The sequence below is a fragment of the Poeciliopsis prolifica genome, unplaced genomic scaffold (genome assembly GCF_027474105.1).
Source record: "Poeciliopsis prolifica strain line A6 unplaced genomic scaffold, Auburn_PproV2 SCAFFOLD005, whole genome shotgun sequence".
Taxonomy (NCBI): domain Eukaryota; kingdom Metazoa; phylum Chordata; class Actinopteri; order Cyprinodontiformes; family Poeciliidae; genus Poeciliopsis; species Poeciliopsis prolifica.
This window is the reverse complement of record NW_026562380.1, coordinates 1,615,756-1,639,730: the sequence shown is the minus strand read 5'-3', so window position 1 is coordinate 1,639,730 and position 23,975 is coordinate 1,615,756. Positions and strand designations below refer to the sequence as shown.

Here is a 23,975-nt window from a genome sequence, read left to right as displayed (position 1 = left end):
GCAGCTGGGTTATTAATACCGACCAGAACCTCTCCGGCCTGACCCTCCACCCAGTGCAGCGAACCAGCTCCCTGACCTAAACAAGAAGGTGCTGGCAGCTGATTGGACGCTTCATCCACACCAGGAAGTAAAACCCTTTGGTCACATTGTTGGCATCACCTGGCCAAGCGTTGGGACTATAGGTGACTTGTTCTGGAAAACTGGGTCAAAGTTGATCATTTAAAACCTCTGCCAAGGTTGTATGGTGCCACCTACTGGACAAAAGACAACTTATTAATTTTTTTTAGTGTTTATAGATGTGTTATTAGTTGAATACAGTTACAGATGGAAGCATTTTGACCTTAACCGAAAGAAATTACAAATCAGATCCGGTAAGGAGGAAAGCGTGGGAATCTCTCAGATAAACAACATGGCCGACGTTTTCTGGTGTTTGGGGTCCTGCTGCTCTCATGAAGCAGCAATGGGGGTTCGTCTTGTTTACTGAGGAACGGCCACAGCTGCACAAACACGCAGCAGCCGATGGAGGTCCACATGTACGGAGACGGCCAAGAGTAGGAAGTCCACACCTGCCTGTCCCTCGTCTGGAGACGGGTCCTCGTCTGGAGACGGGTCCTCGTCTTCGGGGTTTCTGTCGATCTTTCATCACTTCGGGATCATTAAGTAGTTCGGATCTGAGCGTAACGCGACTTGGATCTGTGGAAAAACAGAAGATGTTCAGATTAGGGCTGAAACGATTAATCTGAATCATCAAAATAATGCTATGTTGTTTCATTTTAGGCAATAAAATGTTTATTTTCTTATCTTAAATATTAATTATTTGTATATTTTTATGTATTTCTAATATTTTTTCTTTTCTTTTCAAATGTTCTTACAAGTTTAAGTAGCTCCTAAAGATTATCGATTAATCACCAGACTTATCGATTCTTTGATCACAAACTACAATTGTTTGTGTATCGTTTTTATCTTATTTAGGTTTTTCAACCATAAAATTAGTGCCATAGAATTACGACAGAAAATTAGACTAGATTAGAGAAATAGTCCCAATATTAATGGAGTTTATGCATCTATAAGCTACTGTGAAGCAGCTAAGCATCCCACAGCATGATGCACCCACTGCCATGCTTGACATTTGATACAGTAGATTAAATTCAAACTGTCAAACCCATTTTTTTAAGTATAAATCTTTAAAACAAACATACCTGGGGGCTTTTTCTGCTGTCGGTCGGGTCGGAGCGCCGCCTCTGAACTGCAGCTCCAGCCGGGCGTAGATCCCACCGGCCGGCTGGACCAGCAGAAACACAAACCAGTTTGGAAACAACCCAACACCAGTTCAGACGGAGCAGCAATCTGCAACTCCAAACTTTGGTAAAAGTCACGAAGAACAAACGCATGTTTATAAATGTTTTCAAACAGTTTCTTGGAGGAACTGAGTTAAATTTAGAACGACACTAAAAGAGTCAACAATATTTTTTAGATCTATTTTTCTTGTCATCAGGTTTTATTTTATTTTATTATATTTTGTTCTGAAGTCATTTATTAATGTACAAATAACACTATTTATATGTTATATTTTCTTTAACTGTGGAAACATGACAGGCTAAATAAATTAATGATGCTAATTTTTTACTCCAAATTTATTTGGGCTACAATAATTATTTTTGTAATTGATTAATCTGCTGATTATTCTGATGATTAATTGGATTTAAAAAAAGGCCACATTTGAGTTTTTTTGTTGGTTTTTTCTTACACAATTTTGGGTTAATTACTGCTCTGACAATGTTCTTTTGAAATCCTACTCTAAGTGATTATTAAATTAGTTGATTATTATTCTAAAAATTAGAATTAATGATCATTTCAGCCTTTTTTTTAAAACAAAATAGAAAACGATTATCAAAAATTAAAAACTAAGTATGTTCAAAAAGTCATGAATCGTTTCAGGCTCTATTCGAGTTTTATTTCGTTCTGTTGAGGGCAACGAAGGTTGCAGACGCCTGAGCAAGAGGAACCGGATTCGTCTCTGTTCACGGCCAAAACAAAACCTACGAGTGATTTTGTTCCATTTCCTGCAGGAAACTTACAGTTCACTTGAAATAAGACAAAACTAACTATAAGTAACTTTTCAGCTTGTTTTGAGAAAATAATGTCTTAATTTTGATTTAAAATGTACTAAAATAAGTGAAATAATCTCATCTACTGTCAGGTTGTTTCACTTACAACTAGAACTTTTTCAATCAATGTTAATGAATTTTTAGCTGAAAAGTTACTCAAAATATTGATATTTCCAGTAGAAAATATATTTTCAGTAGAATAAATTCTCGGTAGGGTTTTGTGTTTTTGCAGTGTAGACTCACTCACTTCTTTGTTGTCCTTGGATTTACTCGGCTCCTGGTCTCCGAACCTCATCTTGGTCAGGTGGCCGACGAGCTCCGCCATGCGCCGCTGGTCTGAAACGAGCAGAACAAACCCGGTTTGATGCCGTTTTGCCTCCCGGGTCGACAGCATTTGATGCGTCCTGCTTTACCTTCCTCTCTCTGAGCGTCCTGGTTGTACCGCAGCGAGCGGGAACTGTCCCACTTACTCTTCTGGAGGCTCACGCTACAACACACACACATTCACTAGTTAGCTTAGCTTCGGTTTAGAAAGGTGTTTGGCGTTCAGGTGAGGCTTACGTGAAAGGTGTGCTGTCTCTGGACTGTGGCTAAGGAAGAAGAAAAACAGCTTAGAGTAAAATATGAGAAACAGCAGATAAAGCTTTAGTTTGGAGAAAACTTTCTCTGTAAGTTTTCTAATTTTTTTTGGAGCTAAATTAACTATTAAATTATATAATTTATTACAGTTAAACGTAGAGGTGGAGGATATAGAGTTATAGCTCTATTATGATATTTTGTGGCACCATAAAAGTGAAAATAAATAGTATTTATGATTCTTTTTTCTAAGATAACTGCAATCACAGCCCCAATAACACAAATACCGCTCTTGGAAAAACAATTTTCAGTTTCTTTAACATTAAAAAGTGAGATTTGCATCACTAAACTGACCACAGTAACTGTAATATTTAATCATATGTTTTACGTTTATTGATATTTACTGTTACTATTATTGAACAAACAGGGGAGAAAATTGTAAAACTAACAATTCAAACAACACAAACAGTTTTACCAGATTTTAAATATTGTGACAGATTATGCAAAAATATTATCACAATAAATGATTAATGACACGATAAATGTCCGCCTCTCGTTATTAATCATGTATTGTGAGTTCACATTTTACAGTAGGGAGAAGATTAACTAAAATATTACAAAATGTTATGTTTATAAATCTGTCACATCTGAGAAAACATTAATTTAACAAAAAAATTTAATCATTAATGTCGTTTAAAGTGTAAAATATACAATTATCAATAAGCAGTTGAGAAATTAAGAATAATAAATATTTATTACATTGAAATAAGCCAAACAAACTGTTAAAGTCAATGACTTTCCTGCTAAAAACAAAATATACTAAGAAAATGATTTTAAAATATCTCCAAGAAATGTTCTAACAAAGTTTTCCAGCTTTTAGAAAATAACTTTGGATGGTTGCAAAGCAATAAAAGTTTAGTTTAACTTCAGACATTTTTATTAGATGTATGAAAATATCTTAAGCTTTAAATCAAACATTAGATTGCACTTCATGACAAAACAATTGATTGAAATTCAAGGATTTCAAGGACCGTAATGAAAACTGTTCGTTGGAAATGATCCTTAAAGGAGAAGAAGAGATGAATCCATGAAATCAGCGACTTACCTTCTCAAATTTGTCTTTGCGTTGAAAGTTCGGAGAGGAAAGCTGTTTCTTCAGAGGTCTGTGGGTCTTCTTCGCCTTCTTAGCAGCTGGAAAAAACAGGTAAGAGGAATAAACAGAATGCAACAGTCGCCACCTGCTGGCTGGAAACAGGAACTGAATAAATAAAATGAGATTCAGAGGAAGAAAAAAAAAAACACCTGGATATTTATCAAAGTTATCGCAATTAATCAATTATTTGTATGAAGAATTAAAATGAGTTTGACAATTTCCATTCTGATTATTAATATTTATTGAAAGGTGAATTTGTTTACAGCAACACAAACATTTATATATTTATATTTCAGTTTTATTTAGCTATTTTTGGTTGTTGCATTTTATTTTAGACATTTACAAATATCTTCCAATTTCAGTGTACGACAGTTTAAAAATTTCAAGAAATCTTGAGATTAAGCTCAGAAATTTTTTTGAAAAAAAAAAGGAAATTTCAGAGTTTGAAGTTGAAAATTTGCTAGAAAAAATTATGAAGTTTTGAGATTAATTTTAGAATTTTTTTGAATAGACAAGGAATCTTCTGAGCTTGAGAAGCAAAAACATGTTTCAAAAAATTTTCAAATTAACCTCAGACATTTTCTAGAAAAAACTTGAAAACTTCTAAAAAAATTGATGGATTAGTCTAAAAAATTTTCTGATTAATCTCAGAAATTTTCTAGCAGAAATATGTAATATATTTGTATTTTTTACACGCCTGGTGATTCTGAAAGTCAGAAAGTTTTTGTGAAATAAATGACAGAAATGAGCTTATTTTTTACTTTTAATAACGTTTTTCCAAAGCAGCAGTTTGTGGGTCGAACAAAAAATATTTTGCTACCAGATTAAACATCACAATTAGACTTTTCTGCCAGACTCTCACCTTGTTTCTTCGACAGCTCTTCTTCGTCCCCCACCTCGTCTTCGGTGACCTCTGACCCCGTGGTGTACTCCTCGTCCTCTGACAGGAGGGACTGCTGCCTCTGGAAGAGCAGAGTTTCAGTTTCTGACTCAACAACCGTCACCAGAATCTCTGAAAACGACGAGGCGTCCTACCAGCTGAAGAGTCCAGTTCTTGAAAAGGGAAAACTGGGTGAAAAACACAAAGGAAATTGAATGTGAATCTGTAGAAAAACGAACTGAAAATGATTTTAAAGAGACGTACAGAGCTGCCGTCTCCTCTCAGAGGTCCGAGGAGTGTCGGCTCCAGGAGAGCGCTGCAGTCTGGGACTTTCTCTGCTCCGGGCGGACTCTCCTCAGAGCTGACGAGCACCAGCAGGACGTTTAACTTTTATCAGAAATCAGGGGAAAATTGTCATGGCGATGACCTTTCCACTGACCTTTCTGCCGGCGACGTGTTGGACAAACACACAGCGTCTCTGTGCAGCAGCAGGTCGTTAAGGACTCTGGTCTGAGCCGCCGTCGCCTCGTCGCATTTCTCCTCATCTGGTACGTTCACGATGTGATCCCGCATCTTACAACCCTGAACGAACACGAACACACACACGCACACACACACACACACACACACACACACACACACACACACACACACACACACACACACACACACACATTAACCAGTCAGCCTGATCTCTCTGATGTTAGAAAGTTTTGAATTTTGTTGCTAAATTATAAATTGATTCCCATATTTTGAGAAATGTAGGAGCGAATCTTTAGCCCTCTATATACACTGAAAAAACACAAAATATTCCCAAGTATTTCTGGCCTGGTTTTTAGTATCTTAAACTGGAAACCTTTGGTATCCCAGTGGGGTCAAAGCGGAGAACCCTCTGGTTGCAGCAGGGGTATATTCCCGCCCCATGCCAGCCTTTCTCTGTGCCCATGCTGGGGTACAACACGCTGTCTGGGTGATATTTGCATTGGGTCAGCTCTGCACAAACAAACACCTGCACAAAACACACAGACGGGTCTTAGAGAATAGCTCATCACAGAAAACCATTAGAAAAATAAGAATTTTCTGCAAAAATGCAGCGTGAATGCTGCTTTTTACTGAAAATTGCAGAAAAAGAGAGTAAAATTATGGCTGAAGGAAGTTTGGAGGTAAGGTTTCCAACTCTCCTTCCAACCTAAATTGCAAACATAATAATCATTGCCACTAACTATCGTTTCCTCCCGACTCTGGGGTCGAGTCAGGAGACTCTGACCTGCTGACAGCGGGAGCAGGTCAGGTAGTTGATGGTTCCCCAGATTCTCCAGTAAACGAGAACCCAGGACTTGAGCTCCTCATATAAAGCTGTGGTGTATTCATGCACATCCCAGCTCTTCTGTCTGTGAACCCAAACCACATTAATAACAACATTAAATAACGTCTCAATGAACAACAGTGTCACAATAAAACTAAGAATATATATTTCTTTGTTGTAGAGTTTACATATATATATATATGAAAATGTATGTGTAAATAATTTAACAATGGAAGTGAACCAGAATTAGGTGCAGCCTGAGTGCAGCGGTCTGAAGTTACATTAGTGTTAAAATGATTAATAATTAAAAGCTCTAGCCTTTGTTACATTTATTTGTTTACATTTATGTACCTTGTGTGCGTATAGATGATCTGTCCTCGGACGTCAATGTTGATTTTCCCCGAAACGCAGGAAATCTTCCTCTCCGTGTCTTTGGTCAGCAGCTTGAGGCACAAACCGCACCTGCATTATAGGGACGAAACGAAACAGCGGCACATTTTCAGAAACTCTACAACTCAGAAAAGCAACTGCAGAAGCAAAGAGGCTGTTCCAACCTATAGAGAGTCGAGGCGTTTCCGGGTGAATCTTTGTTCTGGTGGTTTGGATCAAACAGCCGCTCAATTTTCTTCTGAAACAATTTGCTTTGACACAGAAGAAAAAGAGGAGGAAAGCAGCGTTAGCTTCTAAATTAGCCGCCTGTTGACACGCGGGCTGCTTTAAACTTCCCACCTCTTGAATTTATCTTTTTTGTCGCGGATGTCGTCGGCCTCGTTGTGGTTGAAGAGCTCGGCAATCCGTGTTGCCAGGTTGCTGTTGATGCAGTTCATGTTGCAGGGCGTGGAAACGATGGCGCTCATGTGTTTATGGCAGTACTGGATGCATTCCTCCACCTGAACACAGACGAAGATATTCAAACTCCTGCAGATTTTTCACCTGCTTGATAAACAAATCAATAATAAATAACTGTCAGGAGCTGCTTCTATGGAGCAAAACTCAAAGGTCACTGATGGATGGATCATTTTGCAGTGGCCTCTTAATTTATGGCAGTACTGGACACTTACTAACGTATCCATCTTCAAGAACTCAGAGGAGATCAGGATGGAGATGACGTTGCTGGGCTCTGAAACCGACAGACACCGAACACACAAACCAAACACCAACAGCGGTTCACAACAAGCAGGTGGAGAAGGTGAGCAAGCACAAAAATAAACGTGAGACGCTGCTGTGCTTTTGTTTCTAATTTACCCAGCCGGGGTTTGTCCTTGTTCCCCTCTCCTGCCGAGTTCCTCCTGACGTAGTTCATGAGCCAGTCGAAGATCTGGACGTCGCAGTGGACCGAGATGTCCACCTCTTCCCACCTCTGCTGGTCCACGGATAAATACTCAGCAAAGTAGCGCATCTCTTTGACTAGAAGATCTCTGGGGCAGGTGAAATCCTGCTTAAGGTTCTTGGTCTCGTCACAGACGTGGATCACCATGTTGAGACTGGAGAGCAGGGAATACAAAACGTGAAGCTGAGTGTTATGTACCGCTGTGTTTCTCAAACTTTTTCAGGACCACTTAATTTGAAATTGCCCCACAATAACAAAGTCGTAAAAAAAAAAACAAACAGATCGCATGCAGTACCCTTCTAACCACCAGGGGGCGACCACGTACCCCTAGTTTTGTAGAGACTACAGATATGACTTACTCCCCTGGTTTTTGAGGTTTTTCATCCTCTTCCACTGATACTTGCGTCTCCTTCTTCTCCACCGTTCCTCCCCTTCCAGCAGGGAGCGACTTGGAGTCTGCAGACATCAGGAGAAAAAAATACAGCAAAACATCTTGAGATTTTTCACATTTTGCCTTGTTAGAACTGCAAACTTCAATGTAATTTATCCAGGGTTGGTAAACTCTTCCCACCGCACTTTCAAGGTAAGTTTTCAAATTTTCCGGCCACACTTTGGAGATAAAAGCAACACAAAGGAACTAAAAATATGTAAATTCAATTCACTAAGACAGTGGCTTACAAAAGCATTTATACCCCTTGAACTTTTATATATTTTGTCGCATTACAACTGCAAAACATTAATGTATTTTGTTGGAATTTGACATGAAAGACTAACACAAAGTGGTATACAAATGATATAAATAAAAACTCAAAAGTGCAGTGTGCTAAAGTATTCAGCTCCCTTTTCTCTGAGTGCAACCAATCGCCTTCAGAAGTTGCCTGATGACTGTTGATGAGTAATTAGAGTCCATCTGTGTGTAATCTAAACTCAGTGAATGTTTTTTTAAGCCCCTGGTCTGATTTTAGGAGCAGCAGAGACCTGACCCTTTGCAAAATAGTGAATTTTACATAATAGATCCCCTTCAAGGCCCTGCACAGATTTCCTTTTGTGTTGTATTTATATTCTTTGTTTTGTATTTAATTTGTATTTTTTTTGTATTCTTTTGCGTATGCTTACTGTGTGCCACATTTTTGCCTGTGAGCTGCTGGTAACTATAATTTCCTGAGGGAGTCTTCCCAAGGGATCAATAAAGTCAAGTCTAAGTCTAAGTCTAAGATTTGGTCTAAATCGAATGTGAATTTTTGCCTAAACCAACAGAACTGAAGGTTTCATCTGTGAATATTAGAGGCAGCGTAAAATGACCTGTGACTTTGCTGCAGCTTTGACTGCCTCCTTCTCTCTTGACCACATCTCCAGCTTCCAGCAGGGCAGACAGGCTGTCAGACGGTGAGCCGCTTCCTCCTGTTAGGTCATTACACTGATAATCCACCAGGGGAAACCCCGCCGTGGCCTTCAGCTCCTCAAATCGACGGGCGCACTGTGAAACCACATCAAAGCTGCTGATTCCCTCTCATTCATTCTAATTGCTGATAAACCATGGAGTAGAAGACGGACACCATGGATTAAATGAAGAGGAGATGGATGATGGAGGCATTCATAATTACCCAGCAGCACTGCAGTTACCTCCTTCGGAGTGAAGCCTGGCACCAGTTTGGCCACATTCTCCCAGTTTATGGGCTGAGGAACCCCCCACAGAGACCCCAGAACCATGTCCAGAACCAGGACATTGTTGTCGTAGGGGAAATTATTGTTGTCCGAACAGAAGCGACTCATCTCTACACAGAAAGACGGTCAACAAACAAACAAGATGCATTCAGTCAACAAGAACAGAACTGATCTGAACTTTCTGAAAGACTTTGCATTTTAAGAATCAGATTAGATTTTATAAAGATAAAGTCACTTTTTAAATTTATTTTATATCTTTTCAACACAAATATTGTATTTAGTTGAAGCAGCCAGTTACTGTTTTGTTTTCAATAATGTAGCGTCAGCAAAGAGTTGAAAAAGCCTGATTTCCTTGAAGTTAAACATTTTTATTTGAATTGAAATGGAATATTTAGCATTTCCGACTACATTAGAAAATTATTTATTGCATGCAAAAAAATAAAATTATGAAGGAAATAGAATCAGAATTACTTTATTGTCATTGTGCAAGAAAGCACAAGTAATTTAAAGAAAGATAGAGACTCTCAACGGCAGTGCAAATAAATAAATAATACAAATTAAGTATATTTAAAGAAATGTAAAAAAAAAAAATATTGTAGAAAGACACAGAAACAACCAGAATGTTAAACAAAACTGCTTTAGTTATCGTAACTCATCCCCAAACGGTTGTAGCAGGATTTCCAGTAGCAGTCAGTCTCGCAAAAAATGTGAAGTGGCCTCTGACTGAAGACTGCGGCTGTATGACATGGTAACGGCTCAATTTCAGGGCAGCAGAAACAACATTCCACAGTAATGTTCTGGATGACACAATTAGGTGTAGACAAGCACTGCTAATCCACCTCATTTGCTTTTGCTGCTCCTTTTTAAATCTCTGTTTGGTTGATGGTTGATGAATATCAATACTATCCATTGATATTGTGATTGATGGAAGAAATGGCTTGAACTTTTTTCTTCTCTCTCTGCTCTTTAGTTCTGCTCTGCACTCATGAAGCCTCCTTTTGTTTAGATATTATTTTATCTATTTTGTTAAGAAAATCTACATTTTCCAAAAATGTAGTCTTCAGAAACAGCACATTTAATAAATTGTTAAAACCAATGTATTGTATAGCCCGAGATGAAACCTAAAAATGAGTTTTGGCTTTAAATTTTACACAACAACTCTGCATTGCGGAATGAACACCAAACTCCCAGTGAAACATAGTAGTGGCAGAATCATGTTGTGGGGTTAAACTTCCTGAATTCCAAATACTAATCACTTTAGACTTGATGTTAAAGTTATAAAACCACCTCGCTAGAGTCCAGAAGTACAGTAAATCTAAACCATTATATATTTTTCACCTAAATTGTGCAGGATACGTGTTACCTTAAAGATGAAAAATATCTTGAATTCTTTTAAATATTTACTAATGCTATGTTTATATCATAAAAACATTAAGAAGATATATCAGTTTCCAATTTAAGCAATACAAGCGAGTTGAGAAAGTGCACATAGGTGGCTGATGATGCATTTTAATTGTGTGATGATGATGATAAAAATGGGACGTGGTTCTGCCGCAGGCCGAACCTCCAGTAACTCTTCCTGACACGTCAGGCGCTTCGGGGCAAATCAAATCCATTTTTATGCGACCAAAACAGTCAAAACGAAAAAAACTGGTACAGAAAAATGACGCCGTGGTTGCTGCTTACCGTCTTCCAGCAGAGTCAAGGCAGCAGCGGAATCCTTTCTGCCATTGTGGGGGCGATAACGGTGCTGATGCTGCGCTCCAACCGCTAACTGCCAGACTAGCTAACTTTGCGGGACCGGACTGTTTGCTGCCTTCAGGTAACCACCGAAAGCTTAACTTCAGAATCCCACTTTCACTCAACTCAGGTTTCAGTTTTAAAATTGATATCGGCATGTACTTTAATGTCGGAAGATATCTTCGATATTGTTTTAAATATTATTTAAATTATTAATAAATTTGTTTGTACTTCTCTCACAATTTATCTTATATGCGCTCTTTGAGAAACAGTTTGCGATTTAATTTTTTTTTATAAGTGAAATGTGCTACAGAAATCAAATATACTTTCTCACAAAAGACAGCTTTCATGCCGTACACTTTTCGATTGTAAAAATCAGGTCAATAAGTGGAGCTCATTTTCCCTAAATACATCATTTTCGATAGTCCCTGAAGGCAGCACTAGTTAGCATGAACGCTAACCATAAACGAATGCGTTCGCTAAATGTACATCCTCGTTTGCGGTATAAAATAGTATTCACGTGCCATTTCGTTTAAAGACAAGCCAAACACCTGACTAAACAAAGTGGTTAATACACATTAAAAGCTCGTTAGTTTGTAAAGTTGTCCCAGTTGTCGCACTGCAGCAACATAAGCGTCCAGTTACCATGAGACGACGGTCGTAAATGCAGTTTATATGTCGTAAACTGCATCGTAAACCTTTCAGAAAACAGAAAGGAAAAAATAAAGCAATTGTTGAGTCGGTTAAGTGCTAATTAATATGAAACTAAGCGGGGAATAATGCGCCTGTGTATTGACGTTGTAGTTTTCAAACTCTTAATATTAAATGACTCAAATGGCTAATCACTTCCCTTTGTGATTAGTAAGGTGTTTTTAATTGAATTGACGGAATTAATAAAACGAAAACGAAAAGCCCAGATGGTAATGATGATATTGAACTTTAAAATTAAAAGCCATAGCAGAATTTCAGGCCATGGATTAAACTGTATCAGAGGAGATCTTAGTCCTTTTGGGGCCATGGGCGAAACACAGGTGTGAGCCACCCTCCCTTCCTTCTAAATTTAATTTTTAAACTATAACTGGGACTGTTTTGGGTTGTAGTTGTACAGTGGACTACATCTTGCTGGAAATTTGACATTTATATATATATTTACCAGTGACTAGAGAAAAAAAAAACATTTCTTGGAAATATTTATTTTCAAAATATTTATATTAAATATTTACAAATTATTTTGTGACGAATAAAGTGATGAAAATTTGCGCCTACACCTCTCCAGCTCTGACGACAATCCTATTTGTTCCAGACAAAAAACACAGAAAACCAGGCGAGAGCAACCAAACTTAACATGATCACGTTCTTAACACCTCCGTCCATTAAAATGACAACATATCAGTTTATCTCATTTCCTTACAAAACAAACTTGCACTAACGTTTATTAAGCAACCTCTGAATGAGGAGAGAAAACCTTACATTTGTTTAAAAACTATTTAAGTTTTTATTCAGATTAATGATCTGAATCAAGAACTCTAGAAAAATTCTGATGATGTCCATTGTGATGCTGCTGCTGTCAAGTATTAGTCTATTTCCACAGAAAGACTGCAAACAAGAAATGATCGAGCTAATTAATTATAAACCTCTACACACAAAGGCGTCATCATCAGAGGTCGTTTTTTTCAGGGATGTTCAGCACAGTGTTGGACAGCGTCCCGGACGTCGAAGTGCTCAGACTGCAGGAAACTGGAGTTTCTCTGTACGCAGACTCCAGCAGCTGCTCTGCAGACGCAGCGTTGGACGGCGCGGCAAACTCAGGGGTGAAACCTTTGTTTGCAACAGGCTGCGGCTGCGCAGGCGAGGCTGTCTGGGCGCTCTGTTGCTTCACTTGAGCGAGTGTCTCCATCTCGGCGTGCTTTCGGCCTCTTCGTTTCCCCAGGATCTTGACGTAGTTGGCGGGGACGAGTCCCGTGGTCTGACCGTCCACGCTGGCCAGCAGCCATCCACGTACCCGCGGCTGTAGCTCTGAACGTGACGGGGATAGCAAGGATTTTAAAAGAACGCCGAAAACTTATGACATATTAATCAAGCTCTTAATGCGTCATCGTAAGACATGGCAACAAAAATGTAAAATATTTCATGACTAAAGGTGTAAAATTACTAGAATAAAGTTTTAATATTACAAAAATAGTCTTAGTATTACAACAGTAAAGTCATAGACTTTACTCTAGTAGACTATTTTCAAATTACGAGATCAAATTACGAGAAAGTCGGAATATTTCAAGAATAAAGTCAATATTTTGAGAAAAACCAAAAAAAAGTATTGATTTATTCTCATAATATTGTGATTTATTCTAGCAATAAGTCACAAAGTAATAAAGTCCAGTTTTCGGACTTTTCCCTCGCAATACTATGACTTCATTCTCTTACAAGTTTATTCTCTTGATATTAAGACTTTATCTCCATAATATTGTAACTTGGCTCGTGTAATTTTATTTTTTCATTTTCTTATTGTAGTCCTAATTCTGCGTCACAGAAACTACCAACTAACTACAAGGAAAACATGTTTTCTATTTCATCAACCATCGGAAATAATACTGTGTTTTACATATTTTGGAGGAGCAGATTGTCCCTCACCATATTACATGAAGATGTTAACGAGTTCTGACCTTTAGGAGCCAGGTTAAGCATGTCTCCGGCCCGCAGAGAAACTTCCTCCTCTGAGGAAGCTGTAAAATCGTATTCTGCTCTGGCAACAACATGGTCATCCTCCCCGCTGGCCCAGTTGGTGGCTGAACACAAGCAGAACATCTTCATTAACGAAATTAGAAATAAATAAGACAAAAACATACTTTTAAAAGTATTCATGAGAGATCTACAAAAAAATCACTCCTATGTATTTTAGATCAACACAAAGTAATGAAAGCGAAGCACCAGACTGAAGATTTTGTCATGTAGTTTTTGGTAGAGAGAGAGAAAAGACAAACAATAAATCATACAAATGGAAACTATTAATTTCCCTTTATCATGCGATTTATTGACTTATTGTTTATTGGGACAGGTAACATGATTAAATGTGAGGGCAAAGTACAAGGTGCTGTTGAACACCTTTGAGTTCAAAGGTAAGTGGCTTCAAACGATCAATAATCTACAAATATACAGAACTCATGACAAATCCAAAACTAAACATAAGGGCCAAATTTATTTTCACCAAAAATTCACCAGACACAGACCTGCAGATTTGGTTCAAGTTTTTCATTGAAAGAAAGATTTGGAAAAATTTTCTTCTGCTTGATTTTGTTTCTTTATATTTATATAAATTATTGTCATTTTTGTCCTTTCAATACCAAAATGTCCACTTAAATTTATATTTTGGTCTGTCTGATTATGTAACTATTAAATATTAAATGATAATTTGATCAGTTACTCAGTACTTGAGTAAACTTTTACCAAATACATTTTTACTCTTACTTGGGTAAATTTTTTGGATGAGTCACCACCTTCCAGCGGTTTCGGTTCATTTTGTTTCCTTTGACTAAGAACAAGTCTAAGCACCAAGCACTGTGGGGCTGAATATTTCTAAATTTAGAGATAAATCAGATGCAAGTCTTACCACTTTCTTCAGAACCGGCAGTGGAGCTCAGCAGCTTCCAGATGAGATAGGGTCCACCAAGAACTACAGCGAAGAAGAGGAAGATCGGCCAGGACTTCACGCTCTGTTCCTCGGCTGCCGCTCCAAACGCCCTGGGCAAAGCTGTAGCCAGGGCGTCGGTCGTGCTGTCGGCCCACAAGTCCTCCACATCTGCGTCCGTCCCTCTCCCCAGCAGCCGCTTCAGCCGTCGGTAGAGGTAGCGCAGCGTTCGCACCAAAGCGAACGCTGACAGAACCCTTGTGAGGTGAGCGCGCAGCCTCGTTAGGTGGTTGGCTACATCCAGAACGGCACGGAAGCTGTTGTAGACGGCTGAGAAGGTGGCGTCCAGCATCATGCTGACTGAAGCGAAGGCCTGGACGATGCTTTCAATCGACTGGAAGGCGCCGCGGCTGCTCTCCTCCGCCTGTTGCACGAACCGGCTGGGGGCGACTTCTTCTGCATGAGGGAAGCGGCTGTAGCCTCCCAGGCCGTAGCCACCACCGCCGTAGCCACCACCGCCGTAGCTATAGGGATTGTAGCCGCCATAGATGGAGCTCCCGTAGGGACTGTAGGCGGAGGTGAAAGAGTTGTAGGATGGACGGTAGGACTGCTGCATGGGGCGAGGAGGCACTGGAGGGGCCATTCTGGTCAAAACAGGAGGGCCTGCAGGCGTGGAGGGCCCCACAGCTGCCAGTCCAATGTCTGCAGATCTGTTCAGTGAGAAAAGAAGCAAAAATAATTTAGACAGCGGAGGTGTCAAGAAAGAGCTTTCTGGGAAAAGGGTTCACAGATTGCTAAACTAAGACCTATTTGTTGCAAAAAGGACTGAAATGATTAATCGGATTTATCAAGTTAATCAGATTAATTGTCATTAACTGATTATTGAAGTAATTGTCAAGTGATTAAGAACTTGATTGTTAAGCTGAATTAATTGTTAATTCAGCTCCTTTTTAAATAAAATAAACATTTTATTGCCTAAAGCAAAATAACACAGCAGTCTTTTAGTAAATTTGAAGTCAAACTATCCCATTTGAGGAGTTTTGCATAAAACATTTTTACAACAAATGTTTTTATCTTAAATGTATAAATATATATCCATATATTGTATTGTTCTTGTGTATTTGCTCCACTGAATATGTTGATTTTTAAGCAAATGGGCTTTCTTTGTCTCTCTATACTCTAGTTATTAATCAATTTGGTTGATTAAATTGGTTGATAATTATTTGAATAGTCGATTAATTTAATTAATTCTTTCAGCCCTAATGAACAGACTCAAAAAAGGCATTTTACTTGAGGAACAACATACTCAGAGCAGTAATTAAGCCACACATGTACACAGATATATACACCTGCATTTAAGATAGAAAAAACAAACTTTTGTCTGTAAATATGTTCTTTCCAGTGGCAAAGTTTTACCTTCAACTTGTTTAAATGGTGTAAAAAAAATCTTCTATTAAACACATTTTGCTATCCAAAATATTAAACGTTGTAACAGAGTGCGCCCTCCGTTATACAACAGCTTTTATGACAACCTTTAGCAGCAATAGCCCAGTTAAACACTCAACATAAAAACTGAAACCTATACATCCTGGCTGTTGCGCTAATATTTAATTATAACCCCCCCAAAAAAACAACAAAATTCAGCCGTAAGACTGTAAAGTAAATAACAGGCCGCAGGCAGGAGAAGAGTTCCTAATTTAATTAATTTGTTACCGTTTACTAATTAATCTAAAACATACAACTGATGAAGTACATATAGTCAAACTCATTGTGTCAAATTATTCTGCAAAAACCTGCTAAATGTTTAGATCGCAGGTTTAGCAACTTTAGCATCAACTAGCTCACAACATTAGCAAATGCTACGTTAAGCTAGCAGCAAAGCCCGACAAAATAACCCAAATAAATGCTTGTTCACCTGTAATTTAAAGGTGCGCTAATAGCTCCTGGAATCCGCCTTTCCCAAGGCTTTGGGGGAGGATGTGAATCCATCGTAAAATATTAAACAAACAACTTTAAAAACGCACACATCGAAGTATATCCCAGTCCGCTGACCCCTTTTTTTAAATGCTCCCTTTCAGTGCACCTCGTAATTTTCAGAATTACAAAATAAACCTTATATTTTCACGACGTGTGTTCACAAAACGTACAGACCACAAATGTACAGACCTTTGAATAAATTCATTATGATAAATTAATTACATATATGTATTATGCGTTATTAAACTATTTAGGAATCATTATTACACCCGAAAAGCCTCACTGTCACCAAACATACCTCACAGTGAGACCAAAATAATAGATAGATGATTGTTGTGTTTGAGTTTTTGGCGTTTAACCTTGGGGGAAAACAACCGTAAATATGTACTCAACTAAGAGTAACACTACTTTCACGTATTTTCTCAAGCAAAAATAAAAAGTAGTAATAGAAGAAATCACTCAAGAGTAAAAAAGTATTTTGTAAAATGAATTACTCTTCTTTAATATTTGATTAAACATATAAAATAGTCAGGCAAACAATATAAAAAGTATGTTGCAATAAAACTACTACTAAAAGTTAATTTCTTTGCCCAAAAATGTTACTCAAGTAAAAGAGAATAACTAGTTACTCTCTACCATCCCTCCTAAGGAAACATGCCGTCTGTGCGATTAGTAGAGCCTGCTCCCATATTACGTTCTTTTTAAAACATTGGCCACCAGAGGGTGCTGTAGCACATCAAAAAGTGAGTAATCACATGTACATAAAAAGTACCAACAGAAGTTGTAGAGGGAATATCCCTCACTTTGCAAGTCATGTTAACTCAACAAAAAAGCAAAACAGCAACAAAAAAAAAAAGAAAATACATATACGTTGGAATTTAAGACAGTAATATGTATTTAAATTAAATCCACTTTGGATTACTCTATTTTGTACTCTTGTAAATGCATTTTGGCATCATAAAGAGATACGTGCAGTCAGTCAGCTAACACAAAAATGTATTTAGAGATAATTTGTCCAAGCCAACCCATCTGAAGTTTTTTTTTTTTCAATACTTATAGTTATTTTTTATACACAGTGCTGATGTGGATGGTTGATTTAATTGATTATTTGACTTTTGAGAGAAGGGTCAGATTATAAAAATGTTTTTCTCCCAACTACTTTTTATGCAAATCTCTTGTTTATGTCAGCATCTGACCGTTTTAAACTGTATATGAATTAATCAAGCAAACAAATTAGATTTTGAAAAATAGCTTATTTTATGGCTAAATTAAAGACAACTTTGTTTGTTTGTTTGTTTGTTTGTTCTCTCTCTCTTTCTTAGAGACAGGGAAAATAGATTTCAGGACGAAAAAAAAATTCCATCAAAACTTTGCAAAAGAGAATGAACACATGTTTCTGATTGGAACATTGAAAATGAAATATTTGTGACAAAATAACATGAAAATCATACTAAAAAACAGTTCAAGCTATCATTGTCATTTTGTTTTGAAAATGTCATACTAAAACATATCAAGACAATTTAAAAAACTATAAATTATGTCATTACAGCCTTCTTTATGTCCAAAAGTAATGCTGTTTTTAATACCACTCAGATCAGATATGTAAATAATGCTCTCACTAACGTCAGTAAACATGCAGGGGGCTGCTAGTGGCTGACATGTATGAGAGGGAGGCTGCTCTTCATGCTAGCTGCAGCGGGGGCGTTCGCTGTGGTTTGAGGAGGGAGTCCTGTGATGTCAAGTGTTGTCGCGGGCCGTGGGAGGGTGTGTGTGCAGAGCTGCCGCTCTAGATTCTCCAGAGCTAGCATGACAGAGTTTGCCTGTGTCATACCCCGGTGTAGGTGCACTCTTGTTAGTTTGTGGCCTGACGGTGTCAGGGATCCCAAGCCACAGGTGGGAATCCGAAGTGTCACCCTCCTGCTGACGCCGACTGTGGGCAGATGCTCGAGCTGGTGTCTCGTCCTCCTGGTATTTGGGGGTTTGCGCTTTGTGATTCTAACCTTTCGTACTGTTACAAGATAAGATCAGGGGTCAGAAAATGGTGATCGTTCAGCAACTCTGCAGAGGAGACATGCAAATTCTAAAGGACTTAAAGTTAAACCCTGGAGTAAATTCTTAAAGTCATTAAAAAAATGTTTTATTTGCTTTCCTATATAATTCCACAAAACAGCCGAAACTCTGAGTTCCTTTAAATCCAGCCTCAAAGCCAAAAAGCCACCTGTTGAGAGTTGCTTTCAACTAGAACCTTGACCAACGTATTTGATGCGTATTGATGATTTTGATTATGACACTTAACAAAATGTGTAATGTTTGTTCCTGGTTACTCTGTTATTGACTGTATGGCGTTTTTATGACTTCTTATTTTTGTTTCCCAGCTTCTATCAACTGAGAGATTCAGATTTTATGGCAGATGTTGTTTAGTGGTTCAATAAATCCAACAAGCCCTTTTCAAAAAATCCACTGCAAAGTCTTAGCAAGTCTATTTTCTACTGCAAATATCTCAGTTCACCAGAAATAAGACAAAACTAACTTGCAAGTAACTTTTCAGCGAGATACAGGATCTTGTTTTCAGTAAATAATTCCTTAATATTAATGAAAAAGTGCTTGTTCCATCATTTGACTTAAAACATTTTCCGCCTGTTATAAATGAAATAATCTGACAATTGAACTAGAACTTCTTCATCAACATGAAGAAATTATTGACTGAAAACAAGTTTATATTTCTTGTTGAAAGATTACTTGTAAGAAAGAGCAGTAAGACCAGAAATCTACGGTAAAACTTTGTGTTTTTTCAGTGTCTTTTTTATGTTGGCAAAGACAAAGTACCACCTAGAGTCAAGACATGATCGTATCTTTTTATAAGGTTTTAGTGAATGTAAGAATTCTTGTGTCGGTCTGACCACTCCGGTAAGACAACGGTTTGTTCTTTCCAAGGTTGGTAGGATATTTTCATTTGCAGACGATAATTAACTCATTCTTACACCTCAAGAAAGACGAACACTTCTGGGGAAGTCACACGCCCACCATGTATATTTCTCTGTTTGCACAACAAGAGAATCATAACCAGAAAGGATTGTAAACTGAATTAAAGAATCCCAGAGTTTTTTCCCAACATCCTCAATCTGTTGCATCTCTTTCTATTCTGGAGGTCTGATAATGCTTGCCGGTTTGCCCAGGCCGGTGATTTAACCCCAGCTTGGCAAACCTTGGTTGTGCTGAAGTTCCAGCGTTCCTGCTGTGCTTTTGACGGGCAGCACGCAGGACTGGCCTGAGAGTGATATGGGTGCTTTTTGCTTTCTACTTCCCCCTTCCTCTTTATGTGTGTGTGAGCGCTCTGCACAGGCCAGATAGTTAGATGGAAGCGTTTACAAAAGTGGAACTGCTAAAAGACAAATGTTACTGGAAGGTACAGAGCTTGCATGTGAGAACGCTGACTTAGATGCATAGAGAGCACGCCAACCTGCAATGTAAGTAAAAACAAACAGCAGCCAAGGTGATTGAACAAGGCTCTAACAGTGGTTGCAAAACAGTAATTAAGAAAACAAGAAAAGTGAAAAAATGTCTGGACTTTGAAGAAAATAACAGAAAAGTAAGAACCCACCACAATACCAAGACAAAAAGATTTCAAAGAAGAAACTGGTGCTGCCTATTGGAAATAAAACAAATCCAAGTCCATCGATGTACAATGAGAAACATTTTCTACAAGTGTGAAACATGTGAAGAAAACCTCTACTGTTGAACTGCACAAGGTTGGTTTGCGATGAACAAATGAGACCAAAGTAGAGACGCTTGTTTGCGATATACAGCATGATGGTTGGAGAAAACCAAAAATAAGAAACAGCTCTTATCAAAAAGTCTTTATTTATCATATTCACCAAAAATATATATGGTACTCTTATAACTTAGAGACTCAAATGGACTTTAATGTAAAAAAGAATATATTATAAGTATGGAAAGTCTGATTATCTTCAGTTCTGACTGAGACTTAGCTAGCTAGGCTTAACTAATCAAATAACAAAAGTACAGTATCATAAGTATTAGTAGGAGTATAGCATAATTCATTCAGAAAAACATTTTTATTTATTGTATTAATTAAAAATGTATCTGGTGCTCTTATGACTTAGGGACTTAAATTTAAAGATGATATTGTAAAAATTGTTTTAGTTTTGACTGAAGCTTAGCTATCATATCACAAATATACAGAAGCACCAAGTTTGTTTACACGGGAGTCAAGAAAAACATTATTATATGAATTAAATTATATCCTAATCGTAAAAAGTAAACTTTGCTTTGAACACTATTTTCGATAGGTTAAAATAAACATATTTTGGGGCAAAAATGTAAATTCTGCATACATCTTTAAAATTGAATTAAATAAAGTTAAACAATCACTAGTTTCTTTTTTGGAGATGGTATACTTAAAAAGAGAAAAATATTTATTCAACTTAAGGCAGAATGTATAGCCATAAAACACCCTGCTAAACACCACACACATACACCGTGACAAGTTTTTCACAGTCAGAGCTTTGTGGGATTTTCCCTGCACTCGAATATGAGTTAGGTCTTGCATGGGGAACTGTTTTAGCTATGCATAGCGAAGGATACCTATAATTAAAATGTGCTGCAGGAAGTTTGCAAAAAAAAAATTGGAGGAGTCGAGCATACAAGCAATAACCATTATTCATATTTCAGTAGGAAGTCCTGTCTGGCTTGGAAAAGCGAACAAAGATACTTGAAGTTTAGCATTTTTTGAGCATAAGTCATCTGTTTAGGGGGAAACTCTGTCATAACTTGTATTCGAGTCAACTTCTTTCAGGTAATTATAGATAAAAAAAGAAATACTACAGAGGCAGATATGTTTTAAAATGCCTTGTCAGTATTGCACTACTGTCATGCAAATGATGACGAGGTTTTCAGTCACGTAGTAGCTCCTTTCTAAATCACTGAGATAACAGAACGTTCATTCAGGTGAAGAAAGCTGATGTTGTCACCGAGTTTGTGAAAAGGAAGGGAGGGCGTTGAAAAAGGGAGGAGACAGAGCAGCAGAGGAGGGGCCTTACTGGCAATAAGTGGCTAAACTGGTCTAGCTCGCCTTTTCCAGGATATGGGTAGGAAATATTCAATGATATACGTTGCAATGAACCACTGTAACAAACTGTCACTGTGAAAGCAGAGTAAGTCTGTGCACATAGACACAACACTCTGAACGTGCACGTGCCCCAGAAGTGAAGCGTTGCATTGTGAAAACTCCCTGCATAGACGTCAGATAAATACGTCCTCCTGCAGAAGTGAAATGTCATGATGAAAGTGATCACTGCAGGACCTGAGGACTGTCTGTCTTCTTATTATTAACCAATAATTTGGGCAATACATTATTTCACACCCTGGTTCATGTTTGAGGGTAATTTGCAATAGCTAAACACATATTATTTAAGTTCAACTAAACAAAAAAACAACTCAAAGTTACTGCATTTTCTTAGAAGGAGGCTGATTTATTACACCTTGTCATGGTGTTATGTTTATTTATATACAAATAAAGCAACAGAGATGAAGAAATTGACATTTAAAAACCATTAATATGTTTAAAAAAGAGTTTCTGCATACCTATGGGATTTAGATTAAAAATCAAAATCACATCTAATAATATGTATAAAATGCTAAGTTTTGAAAAGTGCAACATAAACATATTTTCTAGTGCTAGAAATTTCAATTCTGCAGCTTTGAAGGCCTAAAATAAAATGTATTCTGAGTAAATGAAGTACAACTACCAATTTTTAATAAAGATACCATACTCAAATAGGAAGATTAATTCACTTCAAAACAGAAAACAAATGCTGCCTTTTACCTCCGTCTAGTCTGGTTAAGTAAAGTTGTTTGCGAATATTGATTAGAAGTGACCTGAGATTGGTGCCTTGCGGAACGCCATAAGTGATTTTTATTTGTATCAATTTATAATTGTGTTGGTTTGTTTCCACCCACTTTTTCATTCCTTCCATCAGCATGTTATGATCAACTATGACAAACAGTTAATTGTAACTTGAACACAGAAATCGTAAATGTATAAAAACCTTTTCCAAACCAGTGCAGTGGTGACTGCAGAGCATTTAAGATTTTTTTTCACCAAAAAAGAGTAAATTTCTAATTTCTGTAGCATAACCATGGCAATCCAAAACTTTCCTTGCTTAAAAATTTCACATACATTAAATTGGTCAATGCTTGTTATTTTTCCCTAGCAACAACGCACGATTGGCTGTTCAGTTCCACTACTTGTCAGCGGAAATTCAGCTTTGAATCACAGTTGTTTGGCTGGAAATGTTTTGTACGTAATCCAGCCACACTCTGTCAATGAAAACTGCCGATAATAATGCAATTTTTCTTAGATTTTCTTTTTCACACTCTACATTTAAAAATGAGAAATTTAAGTATCTTGCTTGTTGAATTCATTTCACCTTAAGAATTTAGACTTATTGCATGCATATTTGAAGATTCAATTGGGTCTCTTTGCCCTTTTAGATATAAAACTGCAAAAGGCTGCAAAAATGTCAGACCAAAGTTGAGCTACTGGCAGAGCTTACCAGTTTGCAAGAGTGGCTTTTTGGCTAAATTGTCCGTAAATATTCAGTTCAGCCTAAAAAAACCCTTTGGTACTCGTGAACTAACCCTGATAATAACTGAAAAGCAGACTGCTGCCGGTACCTTGTGCTGCGAGGTTAAATCAGGGTTCACTGTGGTTCTACACAACGAGACAGGAAGGAAGCTACATGCAGCATTTCTTTTCAGTCTCCCAATACAAGAGAAACAAACATCTCCAGTGCAGCACATCCTGGGTTCCTTGGTAATGACGCTTTACGTTGATTGTAACTGCCAGAAGATTTCAAGAAACAAGATTAAAATCAGAGTGTCAATTTATTCCCTATCAATGTTCATTACATTGTTGTTCTGTCAAAGGGTGTGAGTTTCAGGTTTGAGTGAGAGCAGATGACAAGAAGCCATGTGGTCAAACCCCGTGGATTTTGTTTTGCTGATGTGTTGAGTAACCTCAACTTCAGAAGATCATAACTAAGTTTTCAGGAACAGAAATAAACTCAAATCGGGTGTTACCGTTGTTCCCATCTCCAAGATTTTCTGTACAAAGTCCAGGTTGATACAAAAAGACTGTATAACCTCCATTTCATATCAATTTACAAATTAAGAATCAATAAGTCTCACTGAGAAATGAGAAATATAAAAACACTGCAAAAACATAATGTATTTTTGGTGTAGTTTCTAGTACAAATATTGTACTATAGTTGAAATAAAATAAAACTAGTTTACAAATAACTTTTCAGCAAGATGAGCTTGTTTTATGTCAATCATTTCTCAATATTTAAAAGAAAATCTTATTTCACTGGCAATTTTTTTCACTTGTACCAAGAAATGTTTCCCATGTTATGAGTGAAATGGAGCTCAAATGTTGTTTTTTATTATTATTTAGGATTTATTTACTTAAAACAAGCTCCTATATTTTGCTAAAAAAATTATTTTGTTTTATGTCAAGTATAGTAAGACATTTGTACTAGAAACTACACCAAAAACACTTTGTAAGATTTTGTGTGTTTTTGCAGTGAAGACAAAATAC

General features: G+C 37.5%; 2 protein-coding genes across 5 annotated transcripts; both read right to left on the bottom strand.

The window, feature by feature from the left end:
* Window positions 1-282: 282 nt before the first annotated feature.
* sanbr (SANT and BTB domain regulator of CSR) lies at window positions 283-11,403 on the bottom strand. Of its 4 annotated transcripts, none has more exons than XM_055030291.1 (21): window positions 10,705-11,403; window positions 8,977-9,128; window positions 8,656-8,830; window positions 7,713-7,809; window positions 7,269-7,507; window positions 7,085-7,143; window positions 6,753-6,913; window positions 6,578-6,664; window positions 6,375-6,485; window positions 5,985-6,108; window positions 5,574-5,726; window positions 5,157-5,299; window positions 4,982-5,078; window positions 4,873-4,905; window positions 4,700-4,799; window positions 3,790-3,875; window positions 2,670-2,698; window positions 2,522-2,595; window positions 2,356-2,444; window positions 1,200-1,347; window positions 283-693 (listed from the first exon to the last, which is right to left on the bottom strand). In XM_055030291.1, the coding sequence occupies exons 2-21, from the start codon at window positions 9,124-9,126 to the stop codon at window positions 356-358; spliced, it is 2,493 nt and encodes an 830-aa protein (XP_054886266.1). In that variant the 5' UTR covers window positions 9,127-9,128; window positions 10,705-11,403; the 3' UTR covers window positions 283-355. The 4 variants fall into 4 exon arrangements, with proteins under 4 accessions (XP_054886266.1, XP_054886267.1, XP_054886269.1 ...); XM_055030292.1 differs by having other exon boundaries at window positions 533-693; window positions 1,200-1,282; window positions 2,352-2,444; XM_055030294.1 differs by having other exon boundaries at window positions 550-693; window positions 1,200-1,282.
* A 538-nt stretch (window positions 11,404-11,941) lies between these two features.
* pex13 (peroxisomal biogenesis factor 13) lies at window positions 11,942-16,452 on the bottom strand. The gene is made up of 4 exons (XM_055029130.1): window positions 16,296-16,452; window positions 14,363-15,090; window positions 13,419-13,541; window positions 11,942-12,774 (listed from the first exon to the last, which is right to left on the bottom strand). Exons 1-4 carry the CDS (start codon window positions 16,367-16,369, stop codon window positions 12,416-12,418), a joined length of 1,284 nt encoding a protein of 427 aa, XP_054885105.1. The 5' UTR covers window positions 16,370-16,452; the 3' UTR covers window positions 11,942-12,415.
* Window positions 16,453-23,975: the final 7,523 nt, after the last annotated feature.